The 21,053-nt window shown below is 36.7% G+C and overlaps 1 protein-coding gene and 1 long non-coding RNA gene across 6 annotated transcripts in view; one reads left to right on the forward strand and one right to left on the reverse strand.

The window, feature by feature from the left end:
* The window catches only part of LOC133554079 (paired box protein Pax-7-like), a 109,768-nt gene extending 105,615 nt beyond the window's left edge, over positions 1-4,153 (reverse strand). For 2 of the 5 annotated variants that reach the window (XM_061902464.1, XM_061902460.1), the window contains exons 1-3: positions 4,039-4,153; positions 2,159-2,394; positions 1,945-2,089 (exon numbers count right to left, since the gene is read on the reverse strand). In XM_061902464.1, coding sequence (XP_061758448.1) covers positions 1,945-2,089; positions 2,159-2,394; positions 4,039-4,114 — 457 coding nt within the window. In that variant the 5' untranslated portion in view covers positions 4,115-4,153. The remainder of the gene's footprint in view (positions 1-1,944; positions 2,090-2,158; positions 2,395-4,038) is intronic. The other 3 variants (XM_061902465.1, XM_061902461.1, XM_061902463.1) reach the window with 3 other exon arrangements.
* The window catches only part of LOC133554080 (uncharacterized), an 89,862-nt gene extending 74,939 nt beyond the window's left edge, over positions 1-14,923 (forward strand). Inside the window, exon 4 of the long non-coding RNA XR_009807056.1 lies at positions 14,570-14,923. This is a non-coding gene — a long non-coding RNA (uncharacterized LOC133554080). The remainder of the gene's footprint in view (positions 1-14,569) is intronic.
* Positions 14,924-21,053: the final 6,130 nt, after the last annotated feature.

A 21,053-nucleotide genomic window follows, 5' to 3' on the forward strand; every position in this document is an offset into this window, starting at 1 on the left:
AAGAAGGCAGCATCTTACCAGACAATGTCTCACCTGAGGGGACTTTATAACTACATAAATATAAATATAAATATAATAGTAAAGAAGGCAGCATCTTACCAGACAATGTCTCACCTGAGGGGACTTTATAACTATATAAATATAAATATAAATATAGTAGTAAAGAAGGCATCATCTTACCAGACAATGTCTCACCTGAGAGGACTTTATAACTACATAAATATAAATATAAATATAAATATAAATATAGTAGTAAAGAAGGCATCATCTTACCAGACAATGTCTCACCTGAGAGGACTGTATAACTATATAAATATAAATATAAATATAGTAGTAAAGAAGGCAGCATCTTACCAGACAATGTCTCACCTGAGGGGACTTTATAACTACATAAATATAAATATAAATATAGTATTAAAGAAGGCATCATCTTACCAGACAATGTCTCACCTGAAGGGACTTTATAACTATATAAATATAAATATAGTAGTAAAGAAGGCATCATCTTACCAGACAATGTCTCACCTGAGAGGACTTTATAACTACATAAATATAAATATAGTAGTAAAGAAGGCATCATCTTACCAGACAATGTCTCACCTGAGGGGACTTTATAACTACATAAATATAAATATAGTAGTAAAGAAGGCATCATCTTACCAGACAATGTCTCACCTGAGGGGACTTTATAACTACATAAATATAAATATAAATATAGTAGTAAAGAAGGCATCATCTTACCAGACAATGTCTCACCTGAGGGGACTGTATAACTATATAAATATAAATATAAATATAGTAGTAAAGAAGGCATCATCTTACCAGACAATGTCTCACCTGAGGGGACTTTATAACTATATAAATATAAATATAAATATAGTAGTAAAGAAGGCATCATCTTACCAGACAATGTCTCACCTGAGAGGACTTTATAACTACATAAATATAAATATAAATATAGTAGTAAAGAAGGCATCATCTTACCAGACAATGTCTCACCTGAGGGGACTTTATAACTATATAAATATAAATATAAATATAGTAGTAAAGAAGGCATCATCTTACCAGACAATGTCTCACCTGAGAGGACTGTATAACTACATAAATATAAATATAAATATAGTAGTAAAGAAGGCATCATCTTACCAGACAATGTCTCACCTGAGGGGACTTTATAACTACATAAATATAAATATAGTAGTAAAGAAGGCATCATCTTACCAGACAATGTCTCACCTGAGGGGACTTTATAACTATATAAATATAAATATAAATATAGTAGTAAAGAAGGCATCATCTTACCAGACAATGTCTCACCTGAGGGGACTTTATAACTATATAAATATAAATATAAATATAGTAGTAAAGAAGGCATCATCTTACCAGACAATGTCTCACCTGAGAGGACTTTATAACTACATAAATATAAATATAAATATAGTAGTAAAGAAGGCATCATCTTACCAGACAATGTCTCACCTGAGGGGACTTTATAACTATATAAATATAAATATAAATATAGTAGTAAAGAAGGCATCATCTTACCAGACAATGTCTCACCTGAGAGGACTGTATAACTACATAAATATAAATATAAATATAGTAGTAAAGAAGGCATCATCTTACCAGACAATGTCTCACCTGAGGGGACTTTATAACTACATAAATATAAATATAGTAGTAAAGAAGGCATCATCTTACCAGACAATGTCTCACCTGAGGGGACTTTATAACTATATAAATATAAATATAAATATAGTAGTAAAGAAGGCATCATCTTACCAGACAATGTCTCACCTGAGGGGACTTTATAACTATATAAATATAAATATAACTATAGTAATAAAGAAGGCATCATCTTACCAGACAATGTCTCACCTGAGGGGACTTTATAACTACATAAATATAAATATAAATATAGTAGTAAAGAAGGCATCATCTTACCAGACAATGTCTCACCTGAGGGGACACTGCCGCGGTCACACATGCCGTCCTTCAGTAATTTATCCCGGATTTCCCAGCTGAAAATGCCCGGGCTGTCACTCTTGTATTGTTCGATCCTTTTCTCCACGTCCGGCGTGGCGATCTGCTGCGTGGAGCACGGCGATATGTCACTTTATTATCGGATCATCATTATTGATATTCTTCTGCGGCTCACCCTGGGCTTGCTGCCTCCTATGGCCCCGGGCCGGATGGATCCAGTCTCCTGGTAGCGGCAGAGGATCTTGGACACGCAGCCGTGGGAGACGCGCAGTTGTCGGGAGATGACGCAGGGACGGATGCCGTGATGGGCCATCTCCACGATCTTGTGGCGGATGTGGTTGGGCAGAGGCCGGCCGTTGATGAAGACTCCCCCCAGCTGGTTGACGCGGCCCTGGCCCAGAGGAGTGGACACTGCCGCGGAAACACACCTTCAGTCGTCGTCTTCTTTCAATGTGGATCCAAGCAGCTTTTGCCGGAGTCCCAATTATTTCATTTAATTAAAGTTCATGTGTGACGTCCAGCAATTAGGAGAGGGAAATGATATTGAAAAAAGAATGTTCTGCGCGGTCTTAATCTTTTTAAATACAACCTTATTATAATGTTTGCATTCACGGCCTTTATTTAAATTATATTACACGACAAAGTCATCATTCACACATTTTTATGCCGTTTTGTCACAATTGACATACTGGTTATTTCATTTATTATGACTCATCTACATCAATCTTATTTGTGTTTTACTGGCATTTGTCTATGAAGAAAACATTTAAAAAAAACAACAACAAATTATAATTGACACCCCAAAAGGGACAAGCGGTAGGAAATGGATGGATGGATCTTATTATAAGTGCATTTTTTTTTACATCGAAAATATTCTATTTTGAGTGTTTTAATGTTTTCTATTTGGAAATGTGTAAATAAAACTCATAGATGTGACCAAAGTACATATAAACACATAAAAAACAGGAAAAAGGTAAATAATAATAATTGTCATCTTATTATGAATGCAATTTTTTTCCAATCAAAAATGTTCTATTTTGAGTGTTTTAATGTTTTCGTATACTATTTGGAAATAAATATATATATATATATAAATTTCATAGATGAGACCAAAGTACATATAAACACATAAAAAACAGGAAAAAGTTAAATAATAATAATTGTCATCTTATTATGAATGCAATTTTTTTCCAATCAAAAATGTTCTATTTTGAGTGTTTTAATGTTTTCGTATACTATTTGGAAAAAAAAAAAATATATATATATATATATATACATATAAAACTCATAGATGTGACCAAAGTACATATAAACACATAAAAAACAGGAAAAAGTCAAATAGTAATAATTGTCATCTTATTATGAATGCAATTTTTTTCGATCACAAATGTTCTATTTTGAGTGGGGTTTTTTTTTTACGTTTCTCAGTATTTTAATGTTTTCATATAGTATTTGGAAATGTATAAATAAAACTTATCGATGTGATCAAAGTACATAAAAACAGGAACCAATAAAATAATAATAATTGTCATCTTATTATGAAAGCAATTTTTTCAATCATAAATATTCTATTTTGAGTGTTTTTTTATGCTTCTCTGATAGGCGCCAGCACCCCCGCCGCCCCAAAAGGGAATAAGCGGTAGGAAATGGATGGATGGATGTATTTTAATGTTTTCATATAGTATTTGGAAATATAGAAATAAAACTCATAGATGTGCCCAAAGTACATAAAAACAGGAACAAGTAAAATAATAACAATAATAATTCTCATCTTATTATGAATGCTATTATTTTCAATCACAAATATTCTATTTTGAGTGGTTTTTTTTATACTTCTCAGTATTTTAATGTTTTCATGTAGTATTTGTAAATTTATATATAAAACTCATAGATGTGACCAAACAGAAAAAGTAAAAAAAAAAATACTAAAATGTTGACACTATCAACTCCAAATATTTGTATAAAAAATATAAAAATAGTAATTCCTATTAAAGTGTATGTAAAAATATTTGGCTATTATTTTTTTGGGGCCAAATGAGTAGTGGGCTTCCTTACCTTCCAGAGGGAAGCCGCTCCGTGGGTAGTTCTGGTGTCCGTGGGCCGGGCGCATCATTCGCGGCAAGGACGTCATCTTCAGCTCCCCCTCGAGTGGAAGTGGAACAAACGAGGAGAAAACAAACAGACGCAAGAAACACGTCGAGGTCGGCGCCACTTTGAGGGTCCGGGGAGGGGGGGGGGGACAGCGGGGGGGGTCAAGGGCGTGGGCGTCAAAGGCGTGGAAAGTTGTCGTGGTGCGCCGCCGCCTGCAGGGTCATGTGTCACGTGCACCGTGTCAAGGACGGACTACTTCGTGGGGCCTTGTGGGGAAGGGAGGGGGGGTCTTTTCTTCAGGGAAGCGCCAATAAGTTTCACCAGCCAATAGGAGGGAAGGTCTCTCTCACACACACACACACACACACACACAGTAACAATTGTCTGATTAAAGCTCTGAAATAAGATTCTTAACGAGGAATGAAATGATGAATATGTTTTTATTGACATGAAGAACATTTTGTATTTTATCCACAATTCAGTCACGTGGTCCTGATGAAAGAAAACAAGTCCAAATCCAAACATCTTAAAGGGGAACTGCATTTTTAATTTTTTTTTATTTTTATTTAGGGAATGTTGCCTTTCAGTCACAATATTTATGTGAGACAAGCACACATTTTTTAATGCATTCTAAATCGTAAAATATGGCAAGTAGAAGGTGGCTAGCATTTTAGCTGATTGTTACTACTACGTCCCACCTATAAAGTCCTTTAGAAAACATCCAAAAACCAGCACCAATGCTCCATTTCCATGTAGTGAGCTGAATATTACCCAAGTACTAGATGAGGTCTTTCCTGGAGGTTTTGTGTGTGAATGCTCCAATGCTGAAGCTGAACTGAAATCCTGGAATTCTTTTTAGAATTGTTGAAGTAAATAAAGCACACAATTCCCAAACAGGTTGAATATTCTGAAGTTGGAACAGTTTGAATCTGATGAAAAATGTGGAACTTTGAAGAAAGTCCCAATCGTTTCAATGGGAATTTCCTCCAAATTTGGGAATTTCGAGAAAAGCAGGATTTTTTTTTTTGAAAATGGTAAAAAAAAAAACGAAAAAAACTTGAATGTTCAGAATGAGTTGAAATGGTTGGTGTCGGAATTTTTCAAATTGGTGGAGGAATGTTGAAGTAGTAACATGTTGAATTAAAAAATGGTGTTACGAAATGTCTGGAATTTTGGAAAAAACGGGAATTTTTCCAGTTCAAAAAACAACTTCAGTTTTTGTCTTGATTCAGAGGAATGTTTTGACGGTGGAACATGTGAAATGTGTTGAAAAATGTGGAAGGAGTAGTCGCCAGGAAAAAGGGTGGAAATAGGGCTTTGGAAAACCAGGAATTCTGGAAAATCCTGGAATTTTTCTGAACTTGGAAAAATGATAGTTTGAATGTCCAGGATGGTGGAATGTTTTGAAGGTGGAATGGTTTGAATTGGTTGAAAAATGTGGAAATGGTGGATGTTTGAAAAATGGCCAATTCATTTTGAATAAGAAAAATGTCCAGGAAAACCTGGAATTTTGGCAAATCTGAGATTTTTGGGAATTTGTCAAAGGAAAGCCCACAATTCCCAAACAGGCTGAACAGTTTGAAATGAGAACGGTTTCTGCCTATAAAGTCCTTTAGAAAACATCCAAAAACCAGCACCAATGCTCCATTTCCATGTAGTGAGCTGAATATTACCCAAGTACTAGATGAGGTCTTTCCTGGAGGTTTTGTGTGTGAATGCTCCAATGCTGAAGCTGAACTGGAATCCTGGAATTTCTTAGAATTGTTGAAGTAAATAAAGCACACAATTCCCAAACAGGCTGAATATCCTGAAGTTGGAACAGTTTGAATCTGATGAAAAATGTGGAAGTTGTGGAACTTTGAAGAAAGTCCCAATCGTTTCAATGGGAATTTCCTCCAAATTTGGGAATTTCGAGAAAAGCGGGATTTTTTTGAGTGAAAATGGTAAAATAAAAACAAAAAACTTGAATGTTCAGAATGAGTTGAAATGGTTGGTGTCGGAATTTTTCAAATTGGTGGATGATTGTTGAAGTAGCAACATGTTGAATTAAAAAAATGGTGTTACGAAATGTCTGGAATTTTGGAAAAAAACGGGAATTTTTCCAGTTCAAAAAACAACTTTGGTTTGTGTCCTGATTAAGAGGAATGTTTTGACAGTGAAACATGTGAAATGTGTTGAAAAATGTGGAAGGAGTAGTCGCCAGAAAAAGGGATGGAAATAGGTCTTTGGAAAACCAGGAATTCTGGAGAATCCTGGAATTTTTCTGAACTTGGAAAAATGATAGTTTGAATGTCCAGGATGGTGGAATGTGTTGAAGGTGGAATGGTTTGAATCGGTTGAAAAATGTGGAAATGGTGGACGTTTGAAAAATGGCCAATTTATTTTGAATGGGAAAAATGTCCAGGAAAACCTGGAATTCTGGCAAATCTCAGAATTTTTGGAATTTGTCAAAGGAAAGCCTGTGATTCCCAAACAGGCTGAATATTTTGTGGTTGGAACAGTTTGAATCAGATGTAAAATTTGGGAGTTGTGGAACTTTGAAGAATGTTCCATTCATTTCAATGGGAATTTCCCCCAAATTTGGGAATTCCGAGAAAAGCAGGACTTTTTTTTTTCAGTGGTAAAAAGAAAAAAATCGAATGTTCTGAACGAGTTTAAATGTTTGGTGTTGGAATTTTTCAAATCGGTGGAGAAATGTTGAAGTAGTAACACGATGAATTGAGAAATTGTTTTACGGAATTTCGGGAAAACTGGGAATTGTTCCAGTTCAAAAAACAACTGATTTTTTTTGACGGTGGAACATTTGAAATGTGTTGAAAAATGTGTGAGGAGTAGTCACCAGAAAAAAGGGTGGAAGTAGAGCTTTGGAAAACCAGGAATTCTGGAAAATCCTGGAATTTTTCTGAACTTGGAATAAGGGTAGTTTAAATATCTAGGATGGTGGAATGTGTTGAATCAGATGAAAAATGTGGAAATGGTGGTCATTTGAAAAATGGCCAATTCCTTTTGAATGGGAAAAATGTCTTAGTAAACATGGAATTCTGGGAAATCTGGGAATTTTTGGAATTTTTCAAGGGAAAGACTGCGATTCCCAAATAGGCTGAACAGTTTGAAATTAAAAATATGTATATATTACATGTTATTATGAATGTTACTAGATACTACATATATACTTACATCATGTATATATTACATGTTATTATGAATGTTACTAGATACTACATATATACTTACATCATGTATATATTACATGTTATTATGAATGTTACTACATGACATATATACTTACATCATGTATATATTACATGTTTTTATGAATGTTACTAGATACAACATATATACTTACATCATGTATATATTACATGTTATTATGAATGTTACTAGATACTACATATATACTTACATCATGTATGTATTACATGTTTTTATGAATGTTACTAGATACTACATATATACTTACATCATGTATATATTACATGTTATTATGAATGTTACTAGATACTACATATATACTTACATCATGTATATATTACATGTTATTATGAATGTTACTAGATACTACATATATACTTACATCATGTATATATTACATGTTATTATGAATGTTACTAGATACTACATATATACTTACATCATGTATATATTACATGTTATTATGAATGTTACTAGATACTACATATATACTTACATCATGTATATATTACATGTTATTATGAATGTTACTAGATACTACATATATACTTACATCATGTATATATTACATGTTATTATGAATGTTACTAGATACTACATATATACTTACATCATGTATATATTAAATGTTATTATGAATGTTACTAGATACTACATATATACTTACATCATGTATATATTACATGTTATTATGAATGTTACTAGATACTACATATATACTTACATCATGTATATATTACATGTTATTATGAATGTTACTACATGACATATATACTTACATCATGTATATATTACATGTTTTTATGAATGTTACTAGATACAACATATATACTTACATCATGTATATATTACATGTTATTATGAATGTTACTAGATACTACATATATACTTACATCATGTATATATTACATGTTTTTATGAATGTTACTAGATACAACATATATACTTACATCATGTATATATTACATGTTATTATGAATGTTACTAGATACTACATATATACTTACATCATGTATATATTATATGTTATTGTGAATGTTACTAGATACTACATATATACTTACATCATGTATATATTACATGTTATTATGAATGTTACTAGATACTACATATATACTTACATCATGTATATATTATATGTTATTGTGAATGTTACTAGATACTACATATATACTTACATCATGTATATATTACATGTTATTATGAATGTTACTAGATACTACATATATACTTACATCATGTATATATTACATGTTATTATGAATGTTACTAGATACTACATATATACTTACATCATGTATATATTATATGTTATTGTGAATGTTACTAGATACTACATATATACTTACATCATGTATATATTACATGTTATTATGAATGTTACTACATGACATTTATACATATAGCGTGTATAAAAAACATTGAAGAAGGCTTTTAGGTGTTTTTAGATAACTTTATCCCATCAGCTGGCTTTTGCTAGTGTTTATTTCGGCGATAGAATGCATTAAACAATAAACATGTGTTCTTGTCGTCCATAAGAAATGTAAATGATTAGTAAAACTCCCCCAAAAGTGCATTTCCCCTTTAACTGTCAATATTGTTACTGTCCAATAAAAAGACTGCTTATTATTACTTTAAAAAGTTATGTAAATTAGTGCTAGAAGCAGACTAGTCCTATTATTGATAGAAAAGCATATTAGCCTTGACTCAATGTTTTTCAGTCCTTTTCTATGTGGATTTTCACAAAAATATTTTGTTGTGCTGCTCAAAGTACACAAAAAGAAGTCACTGGACACATGAAAACAAAACAAAAGATTCAAATGAAAGTCGATATTGTAGTACTTTTGCTTTTTGTTGAGCTATTTTGCAAAATTGACTTGACTTGTGATAGAATGAGAATTGTAATATAACAATATTGTTACATTGCTCACAAATACAAAAAAAACATTTATTAAAATAAAGGTAAATAAAACATTGCAAAGCCCTAAAGATGAAAAAATATATATATTTTGGTTTTGAAAGAGAAAAATATCACAATGGCCCCCGCATACCTTCATTTTTCAGTGTTTGGGCCTCAGTGGGGCAGCACGGTGGAACAGGGGTTAGTGCATGTGCCTCACAATACGGAAGTCCTGGGTTCAATCCCGGGCTCGGGATCTTTCTGTGTGGAGTTTGCATGTTCTCCCCGTAACTGCGTGGGTTCTACTCCGGCTTCCTCCCACCTCTAAAGACATGCACCTGGGGATAGGCCCCTCCCACCTCCAAAGACATGCACCTGGGGATAGGCCCCTCCCACCTCCACCTGGGGATAGGTTGATTGGCAACACTAAATGGTCCCTAGTGTGTGAATGTTGTCTATCTGTGTTGTCCCTGTGATGAAGTGGTGACTTGTCCAGGGTGTACATCACCTTCCGCTCCAATGCAGCTGAGATAGGCTCCAGCAACCCCACAGGGACAAGCAGTAGAAAATAGATGGATGCATGGGCCCTCAGCGGTAATAGTTTGGACACCCCTCATCTCGTTATGCCTCATTTGAAGTAAGATAATGTGTCATTTCCCATCTGGCAACCAGCGTGAGTGAGTGAATTATATTTATATAGCGCTTTTCTCAAATGACTCAAAGCGCTTTACATAGTGAAACCCAATATCTAAGTTACATTTAAAGCAGTGTGGGTGGCACTGGGAGCAGGTGGGTAAAGTGTCTTGCCCAAGGACACAACGGCAGTGACTAGGATGCCACAAGCGGGAATCGAACCTGCAACCCTCAAGTTGCTGGCACGGCCACTCTACCAAGCGAGCTATGCCGCCCCTGTCGCCCACTGAATTGTGTCCACGTGTGACAAAGTCCGCTGGGATAGGCTCCGCAATAAGTATACTTGCCAACCTTGAGAGCTCCGATTTCGGGAGGTGGGGGGGGGGAGGTTGGGGGTGGGGCGGAGTTGTGGTTTAGGGGCGTGGTTGGGGCAGGGGGAGTGGTTAAGAGGAGAGTATATTTACAGCCAATTCACCAACTTGAGTATTTCATATATATATATATATATATATATATATATATATATATATATATATATATATATATATATATATATATGTATTAAATACTTAACTTTCAGTGAATTCTAGCTATATATATTTATTTTATTATATATATAAATAAAATAAATAGTTGAATTTCAGACGGCACCTATCAAATACACAGTAATAAAAACACAGTTGTTCTACTAACTGTACTGTGTTTGCTGGTTACTAAAAAAACAACAACACTTACCTTTCACTATTTGAGTAACGTCACTTGCGAGTTTCCTTGAGTATGACCGCCAAACAGTGTTGGATCTTTGCCCCTTTCCCACTGATGTGATCAACTTCGACGTTGGTTTTTTGACGTACCAGTCAGCTTTTTCACCTGCCTTCCTTTCCCGCCTCGTGGCTCCTCTCCCCCGCCACCTGCAGGCTGTGTGTCGGGCCCCACCTGGATTAGCTGCCCCCTTGGACGTGTTGGCCCCCGCCAGGTTCGATCTTGTGAACGCAAGATCTTTGACAAACAAAACGTTTATCCTGAAGGATTTCTTCACTTTCCGCGGACTTGACTTCCTCTGTGTGACGGAAACATGGCTGAGAGCCGGTGAGTCTGCCCCCGAACTTCTGCCTCCGAAGTCTTCCTACTTTAATTCTCCGCGGTTGTCCGGTCGATAAGGAGGAGGATTAGCAGTCGTTTTTGAAAATGACTTTAAATGCCGTCAGATCCGCCTGCAATCCTCCCTTTCAAGCTTTGAACTGTGCATGTTTGAGCTGGAGGGGGCGTGGCCTCCAGCTCAAACTGAATTTCGGGAGATTTTCGGGAGGAAATTTCTTCCGGGAGGTTTTCGGGAGGGGCGCTGAATTTCGGGAGTCTCCCGGAAAATCCGGGAGGGTTGGCAAGTATGCAATAAAGTGTGGAAAGATCTGGAGGTTTGAAATGGCAAAAGTGGGCAGGTGAGCCCCCCCCCCCCCCATGGAGAGTGAAGTGGTGAGTTGTGTGAGCTCCAACATGTCCTGCAGTGTGACATCATGTGATGTCTCCTCATAATCAGTTGGATCAGGCTGGCCCTGACTGATGCCGACAAGACAAATAGCAGCACATGAAAGCAGGAGCGTGCAAATGTCCATTATTGGCACTCAAGTGAAAGAAGGTCTGATGACCCTTTCTTGCCCAATTTAAACAAACACAGAAGTTCTTTAAGCTGCTGAAGTCTGAGAGCAAAGATGCTGTTCTGCACAAACACCATTTAATCCATAAAAGTCAACTTCACAATAAAAGCCTAAATAACTGAAGAGGTGGATCATGGCTGGAGAGATACTGGAGCTTCTAGGGTTCTCTCCATACCATTTTTTTAGTACCGGAACCAAAATGTATTTCTATACTTTTCTATAAAAAGGGGACCACAAAAAATGTCATTATTGTCTTTTTTTGAACAAAAAGTTAGTGTAGGTGAAACATATGTTTATTGTTGTCATTTAGTCCTTCAATAAAATGTGGTCCCGGGCGTGTGTTTCCTGGGTGCTACAGTCTATACATGGTCCTGTTTCCTGGGTGCTACAGTGTATACATGGTCCTGTTTCCTGGGTGCTACAGTCTATACATGGTCCCGGGCGTGTGTTTCCTGGGTGCTACAGTGTATACATGGTCCTGGGCGTGTGTTTCCTGGGTGCTACAGTCTATACATGGTCCCTAGCGTGTGTTTCCTGGGTGCTACAGTCTATACATGGTCCCGGGCGTGTGTTTCCTGGGTGCTACAGTGTATACATGGTCCTGGGCGTGTGTTTCCTGGGTGCTACAGTCTATACATGGTCCCGGGCGTGTGTTTCCTGGGTGCTACAGTCTATACACGGTCCCGTTTCCTGGGTGCTACAGTCTATACATGATCCCGGGTGTGTGTTTCCTGGGTGCTACAGTCTATACATGGTCCTGTTTCCTGGGTGCTACAGTCTATACATGGTCCCGGGCGTGTGTTTCTCGGGTGCTACATTGTATACATGGTCCTGTTTCCTGGGTGCTACAGTCTATACATGGTCACGGGCGTGTGTTTCCTGGGTGCTACAGTGTATACATGGTCCTGTTTCCTGGGTGCTACAGTCTATACATGGTCCCGGGCGTGTGTTTCCTGGGTGCTACAGTCTATACATGGTCCCGGGCGTGTGTTTCCTGGGTGCTACTGTCTATACATGGTACCGGGCGTGTGTTTCCCGGGTGCTACAGTGTATACATGGTCCTGTTTCCTGGGTGCTACAGTCTATACATGGTCCCGGGCGTGTGTTTCCTGGGTGCTACAGTGTATACATGGTCCTGTTTCCTGGGTGCTACAGTCTATACATGGTCCCGGGCGTGTGTTTCCTGGGTGCTACAGTGTATACATGGTCCCGGGCGTGTGTTTCCTGGGTGCTACAGTGTATACATGGTCCTGTTTCCTGGGTGCTACAGTGTATACATGGTCCCGGGCGTGTGTTTCCTGGGTGCTACAGTGTATACATGGTCCTGTTTCCTGGGTGCTACAGTCTATACATGGTCCCGGGCGTGTGTTTCCCGGGTGCTACAGTGTATACATGGTCCCGGGCGTGTGTTTCCTGGGTGCTACAGTCTATACATGGTCCCGGGCGTGTGTTTCCTGGGTGCTACAGTCTATACATGGTCCCTAGCGTGTGTTTCCCGGGTGCTACAGTGTATACATGGTCCCGGGCGTGTGTTTCCTGGGTGCTACAGTCTATACATGGTCCCGGGCGTGTGTTTCCTGGGTGCTACAGTCTATACATGGTCCCTAGCGTGTGTTTCCCGGGTGCTACAGTGTATACATGGTCCCGGGCGTGTGTTTCCTGGGTGCTACAGTGTATACATGGTCCCGGGCGTGTGTTTCCTGGGTGCTACAGTCTATACATGGTCCCTAGCGTGTGTTTCCTGGGTGCTACAGTGTATACATGGTCCTGTTTCCTGGGTGCTACAGTGTATACATGGTCCCGGGCGTGTGTTTCCTGGGTGCTACAGTGTATACATGGTCCTGTTTCCTGGGTGCTACAGTCTATACATGGTCCCGGGCGTGTGTTTCCTGGGTGCTACAGTGTATACATGGTCCCGGGCGTGTGTTTCCTGGGTGCTACAGTCTATACATGGTCCCGGGCGTGTGTTTCCTGGGTGCTACAGTCTATACATGGTCCCTAGCGTGTGTTTCCCGGGTGCTACAGTGTATACATGGTCCCGGGCGTGTGTTTCCTGGGTGCTACAGTCTATACATGGTCCCGGGCGTGTGTTTCCTGGGTGCTACAGTCTATACATGGTCCCTAGCGTGTGTTTCCCGGGTGCTACAGTGTATACATGGTCCCGGGCGTGTGTTTCCTGGGTGTTACAGTGTATACATGGTCCCGGGCGTGTGTTTCCTGGGTGCTACAGTCTATACATGGTCCCTAGCGTGTGTTTCCTGGGTGCTACAGTGTATACATGGTCCCGGGTGTGTGTTTCCTGGGTGCTACAGTGTATACATGGTCCCGGGTGTGTGTTTCCTGGGTGCTACAGTGTATACATGGTCCCGGGTGTGTGTTTCCCGGGTGCTACAGTCTATACATAGTCCCGGGCGTGTGTTTCCTGGGTGCTACATTGTATTCATGGTCCCGGGTGCTCCACGTTTCCAAGCATGCAGATTCCAAAATGAGTGAAACGCAAACATTATCTTGAAGACTAATCTCATTTCCAATGGAAGAAATAGTCCCCCCCCCACGTACAATTTCATGTCCAAGTTGTGGGGTGCCACCATGGCCAAAGCTGGCTAATCTAGTTTGGCCATGTGCAACACAAACATGGCGTTTGGCAGCTGAAACGCTACAAAAGCTGAGGTGGCGCCCGGCGACACACGGTCCAGGTGGCGACACCCGCGGCGCCCTTTTCTGGTCCCTCGGCCACGTTCTTGTACCGAATGGCTCGGAAAACCAAAAAGAATCCCAAAAATAAAGTTTTGCAAAGATGTCTAATTTCCTACGCTGGATTCTTCTTTTGGCCGCTGGAAGCATCGCTAACTTGTTCTTTCACAGACCATTAGATGTGGAACAAGACCGGCTCACAAGACCGGCAGACCATGGGACCTTCATGAGTCTGAGGGCCACCTCCAGGATCAATGTTGCTATTTTGTTGATGGGCCACCATGCAAGATGCATTTTGAGGTGTGACGCCTCCATTCATGCAGCAATTCTTCACAGGAGGACGGCGGCCTTGAATAACACGTCCAGTCTAAGTTTGCTACAATGTTTGTATTATATGACTTTTATTTTGGTCCTCTTTCAGACATGATGACCACGACACGGAGCTACAACATGAAAGCCGTGTATAAAAACACAACAAAACAGCATATTCAGGCTTCACGGCTTTCTCAAGCGACGCCATCAAAGCACTTGCTGCTGCTGAACATTTTCACAAGGAAGGTCAGTGACTAAAACAAACTAACAAAAAAGGACTCATTAAGGGTGAACATTGATTATTCATCATAATTAATGTGTTTAATCGTCGGAAAAAATGGGTTTAATTGGTTCGAATAATGTTTTCACTGTCAATATTGGGAGTGACGACTATTCCAGTGGTTTTAGCCTTTTTAGAGTTTTCCACTACAGAGGGTGCCGGGGCTCGCTCAAATATCAGCACTGAATTTTAGTCTTGATTCTAATCAGACCATCATTATATCGGAAATACTAACAGTTTAACAAGACAAACCTTGTCAAATGTTACAAAAGCAGGTTTTAACCACAAAGATATTCATCCAGGCTTCGGTTTGTTTAGAAAAAAATAAATACTAATCAAAAATACTGCAAAAGGGACTCATACAACTGATGAAAATTACAATGACATACTATTAATTTGTGCTAAAATAAATGAATAATATATGATACACGTTTCTTAACTAAACTGTCAATAAAAGAAAGTATAAATGAAAATAGCACTTTAGTCATAATTATTGCGCTTAAACTCCTCTTTGTCTGTTTGACCTTGCCATTACTGCCACAAGTGGTGGAAAGGTGTATTACAACTGAGTAGATCTGGGCCGATATTCACTAAGTCCATTGATAAATGCAAAAGAAGACGACAACTGAGATATCATTGATAATATTGGATAAAGTACGTTGATAATGAGAATCCTGACATTATCACTCATTTGTACTATTTGTGTTATTTCACTTGGTGCTTCAGAGGTTTACTTTCCAATTTATTTTTTTACGAGAAATATAACTTTAATGCATTTGAAAGGTTAGACTTAAATTATTTTTAGGGCTGTCAATCTTTGGGCACCACACCATTTTGTTCTTGGGGGTCAACATTCAATTCAGGAACTACATTCCTCCATAAAATAGATAAAACACCTCTGATGCAGTTTTATATGACTTCAAAGAAACTTGCTTTTGTTGAATACAATTCTACCAAACGTTTAATTAAGTCAAATACAAATAAGGCAACAAGAGAAGAATCTATGGAGGGAAATTGCTGCCAAAACTCCACAAACTCAAAAAAGTTTCAAACTCAAAAAAATGTTACACAAACTCAAAAATGTTTCACAAACTCAAAAATGTTTTACATAACTTAAAAACTGTTTTATAATCTCAAAAAATGTTTCACAAAGTCAAAAAAATGTTTCAGTCGGACAAATGTTACACAAAGTCAAAAAATGTTAGACAAACTCATCTCAGACAAACTAAAAAATGTTACATAAACTAAAAAAAAAGTTTAACAAACAATAAAATGTTACACAAACTAAAAAAAAGTTTCACAATCAAAAAAATGTCTCAAACTCAAAAAAATGTTAAAATGTTTCAAAACATTTTTTTTTTCACAAAGTAATGTTTCACAGTCAATTTTCTTTTACACAAACTCAGAAAAAGTTTCAAACTTAAAATGTTTCACAACTTCAAAAAATGTTTCACAAACTCAAAAAATATTTTCCCAAACTCAAAAAATATTTTCCCAAACTCAAAAAAAACGTTATGCAAACCCTAAAAAAAGTTCCAAACCAAAATGTTACACAATCTCAAAACAATGCTACACAAACACAAATATTTTTACAAACTCAAAAAAATGTCACAAGCTCAAAAATTGTTTCACAAAACCCCAAAAATGTCACACAAACTCTAAAGTTTCAAACTCAAAAAAATGTTTCACCAAGTCTGAAAAATGTTTCACAAAGTAATTTTTTTTTTCACACAAACTCAAAAATGTTTTCAAATAAAAATGTTTTTACAAACTCAAAAAAATGTCTCAAACTCAAAAAAATGTTAAACTCAAAAATGTTTCAAAACATTTTTTTTTTCACAAAGTCAAAAAAATGTTTCACAGTCAATTTTCTTTTACACAAACTCAGAAAAAGTTTCAAACTTAAAATGTTTCACAACTTCAAAAAATGTTTCACAAACTCAAAAAATATTTTCCCAAACTAAAAAAAAAAACGTTACACAAACTCCCAAAAAAGTTTCAAACCAAAATGTTACACAATCTCAAAACAATGTTACACAAACACAAATAGTTTTACAAACTCAAAAAAATGTCACAAGCTCAAACATTGTTTCACAAAACCCCAAAAATGTTACACAAACTCTGAAGTTTCAAACTCAAAAAATGTTTCACAAAGTCTAAAAAATGTTTCACAAAGTAATTTTTTTTTCTCACACAAACTCAAAAATGTTTTCAAATAAAAATGTTTTCACAAACTCAAAAATGTTTTAGTATAGTTCACATTCCAACCAATACAAAACCTGAGAATAGATACCAATCGTCAACGGTACATCTTTTTTTTTTGTATTACTAAAAATATAAAATCTTTTTGATGATGAAATCCCATTTTTGTGCAACTGTCCAGTTGTTATTTGTTGTTTTATTGGCACTTGTGTAAAATATGACATTGACTTGCATGGCAGAAGTGTATCAGTTATGCTGTCAGTGAAGTGTTTGATCAATCAAGTTTTTTGTTGCGCCCTAAAATCTGTTAATACTGTAAGTATTGTACTTGTTACACATCAGTTGTGATTGTAACATGAATCTTAGTTTTAGTTTCCATAAACACATTTGGAGGTGTTGAAATCGACATGTAGAACGGCTAATGCTAAATATATTAGCATCAAGCTAGTGTATTTTCAGAAAGGTTGGAGCTTTTTATGAGTGAATTTCTTTTTTGGACTTGAAAATTGCAACACGTCTTTGGCTGAGTCCTCTCTGGTACTGGATTCAGTACTCATCTCTCGGACCAGTGGAGGGCGGCTGGCCAGGTTTTATACATGTTCATCAGGGCTGAAACCATTGACATCATACATACATTTATATATATATATATATATATACATATATATATATATATATATACATACATTTATATATATATACATATATACATACAGTCTGTATGTATATATGTATGTATGTGGTGTATTAGGGGTTCCCTCAATCATCAGGAGATTTCTCCTGATGATTGAGGGAACCCCTCATGAAACAGTTCTGTAGAGATGAAGTAGTCTTGTGATTTTTCCCACACCTACATATTGCGCTCTACCACGGTATCGAGCACTATTCTCTGGATAATCAAATTAAGACATATATATATATATATATATATATATATATATATATATAAATATGATATATACATACACATACATATACGCATATATACACACATATATATGTATATATATAAACACATATATATGAATATATATATATATATATATATATATATATATATATATATATATATATATATATATATATATATATATAAATGTGTGTGTGAGTGTACACATTGTACAGGTTTTGAAAGTAAATGTAAAAGTGAAAGTTGTTTCCGTCTTTAACCCTCAGTGGTGTGAATACTTTCCTCTTAGTCCAAGACAGTCCTTGTAAATATTACATCTTTGGGTTGTGAAAGTTAGGACACGTTACATTCCTGGGGTGACATTAGCACTCAGAATACATTCTGGCCATGTGTTCTATGCATAAGAAGTACAAGATGACATCACTACATGTGTTCTATGCATAAGAAGTACAAGATGACATCACTACATGTGTTCTATGCATAAGAAGTACAAGATGACATCACTACATGTGTTCTATGCATAAGAAGTACAAGATGACATCACTACATGTGTTCTATGCATAAGAAGTACAAGATGACATCACTACATGTGTTCTATGCATAAGAAGTACAAGATGACATCACTACATGTGTTCTATGCATAAGAAGTACAAGATGACATCACTACATGTGTTCTATGCATAAGAAGTACAAGATGACATCACTACATGTGTCCTATGCATAAGAAGTACAAGATGACATCACTACATGTGTTCTATGCATAAGAAGTACAAGATGACATCACTACATGTGTTCTATGCATAAGAAGTACAAGATGACATCACTACATGTGTTCTATGCATAAGAAGTACAAGATGACATCACTACATGTGTTCTATGCATAAGAAGTACAAGATAACATCACTACATGTGTACTATGCATAAGAAGTACAAGATGACATCACTACATGTGTTCTATGCATAAGAAGTACAAGATGACATCACTACATGTGTCTATGCATAAGAAGTACAAGATGACATCACTACATGTGTTCTATGCATAAGAAGTACAAGATGACATCACTACATGTGTTCTATGCATAAGAAGTACAAGATGACATCACTACATGTGTTCTATGCATAAGAAGTACAAGATGACATCACTACATGTGTTCTATGCATAAGAAGTACAAGATGACATCACTACATGTGTTCTATGCATAAGAAGTACAAGATGACATCACTACATGTGTTCTATGCATAAGAAGTACAAGATGACATCACTACATGTGTCCTATGCATAAGAAGTACAAGATGACATCACTACATGTGTACTATGCATAAGAAGTACAAGATGACATCACTACATGTGTACTATGCACAAGAAGTACAAGATGACATCACTACATGTGTTCTATGCATAAGAAGTACAAGATGACATCACTACAGCTCACAGACGCACGGCCTAGAAACTTTGTTTTTAAAATTAATTCTTATTAAAATAATAATCTGTTTATTGAATACATTTTGGTTTAACATCAGGATGAAAATGAATTGTGATTTGGATGTTATTTGTCACTAATAAATATTTATGTGTTGTTCTATCACTAAGTATATCCTTGTAGTACATATTATTATTATTATTATTATTATTACATATTCATGTTTCATTAAGTATATTCTTCAGCTTTATTCATTCCATCAACTTTTGACAAAAGGTGAAATGTCCCAGAAACAAAACACCGTAAAACTTCAACTGAGTGTACTGTACTGTACTATTGTAGTACTTGCTACTCTTTAACCTAGTACTGTACTATTGTAGGACTTGCTACTCTGTAACCTAGTACTGCACTATTGTAGTACTTGCTACTCTGTAACCTAGTACTGTACTATTGTAGTACTTGCTACTCTGTAACCTAGTACTGTACTATTGTAGTACTTGTTACTCTGTAACCTAGTACTGCACTATTGTAGTACTTGCTACTCTGTAACCTAGTACTGCAGTATTGTAGTACTTGCTACTCTGTAACCTAGTACTGTACTATTGTAGTACTTGCTACTCTGTAACCTAGTACTGTACTATTGTAGTACTTGTTACTCTGTAACCTAGTACTGCACTATTGTAGTACTTGCTACTCTGTAACCTAGTACTGCAGTATTGTAGTACTTGTTACTCTGTAACCTAGTACTGCACTATTGTAGTACTTGCAACCCTTTAAACTTTACTGCACTATTGTAGTGCTTGCTACTCTTTAACTTAGTAGTGCGCTATTGTAGTACTTGCAACCCTTTAACCTAGTACCAAACTGAGTGTACTGTACTGCACTATTGTAGTACTTGCTACTCTTTAACCCAGTACTGTACTATTGTAGTACTTGCTACCCTGTAACCTAGTACTGCACTATTGTAGTACTTGTAACCCTTTAACCTAGTACTGCACTATCGTAGTACTTGCAACCCTTTAACCTAGTACTGCACTATTGTAGTACTTGCAACCCTTTAACCTAGTACCAAACTGAGTGTACTGTACTATTGTAGTACCTGCTACACTTAAACCTAGTAACGCACTATTGTAGCCATGCAACCCTTTAACTTAGTACTGCACAATTGTAGTACTTGCAACCCTTTAACCTAGTACCAAACTAAGTGTACTGTACAGCACTATAGTAGTACTTGCTACTCTTTAACCTAGTACTGCACTATTATATTACTTGCTACTCTTTAACCTAGTACTGCACTATTGTAATACTTGCTACTCTTTAACCTAGTACTGCACTATTGTAATACTTGCTACTCTTTAACCTAGTACTGCACTATTATATTACTTGCTACTCTTTAACCTAGTACTGCACTATTGTAATACTTGCTACTCTTTAACCTAGTACTGCACTATTGTAGTACTTGCTACTCTTTAACCTAGTACTGCACTATTGTAGTACTTGCTACTCTTTAACCTAGTACTGCACTATTGTAGTACTTGCTACTCTTTAACCTAGTACTGCACTATTGTAGTACTTGCTACTCTTTAACCTAGTACTGCACTATTGTAGTACTTGCTACTCTTTAACCTAGTACTGCACTATTGTAGTACTTGCTACCCTTTAACCTAGTACTGCACAATTGTAGTACTTGCTACACTTTAACCTAGTACTGCACTATTGTAATACTTGCTACTCTGTAACCTAGTACTGCACTATTGTAGTACTTGCTACTCTTTAACCT

Source organism: Nerophis ophidion, linkage group LG06, assembly GCF_033978795.1.
Source record: "Nerophis ophidion isolate RoL-2023_Sa linkage group LG06, RoL_Noph_v1.0, whole genome shotgun sequence".
NCBI classification, from domain to species: domain Eukaryota; kingdom Metazoa; phylum Chordata; class Actinopteri; order Syngnathiformes; family Syngnathidae; genus Nerophis; species Nerophis ophidion.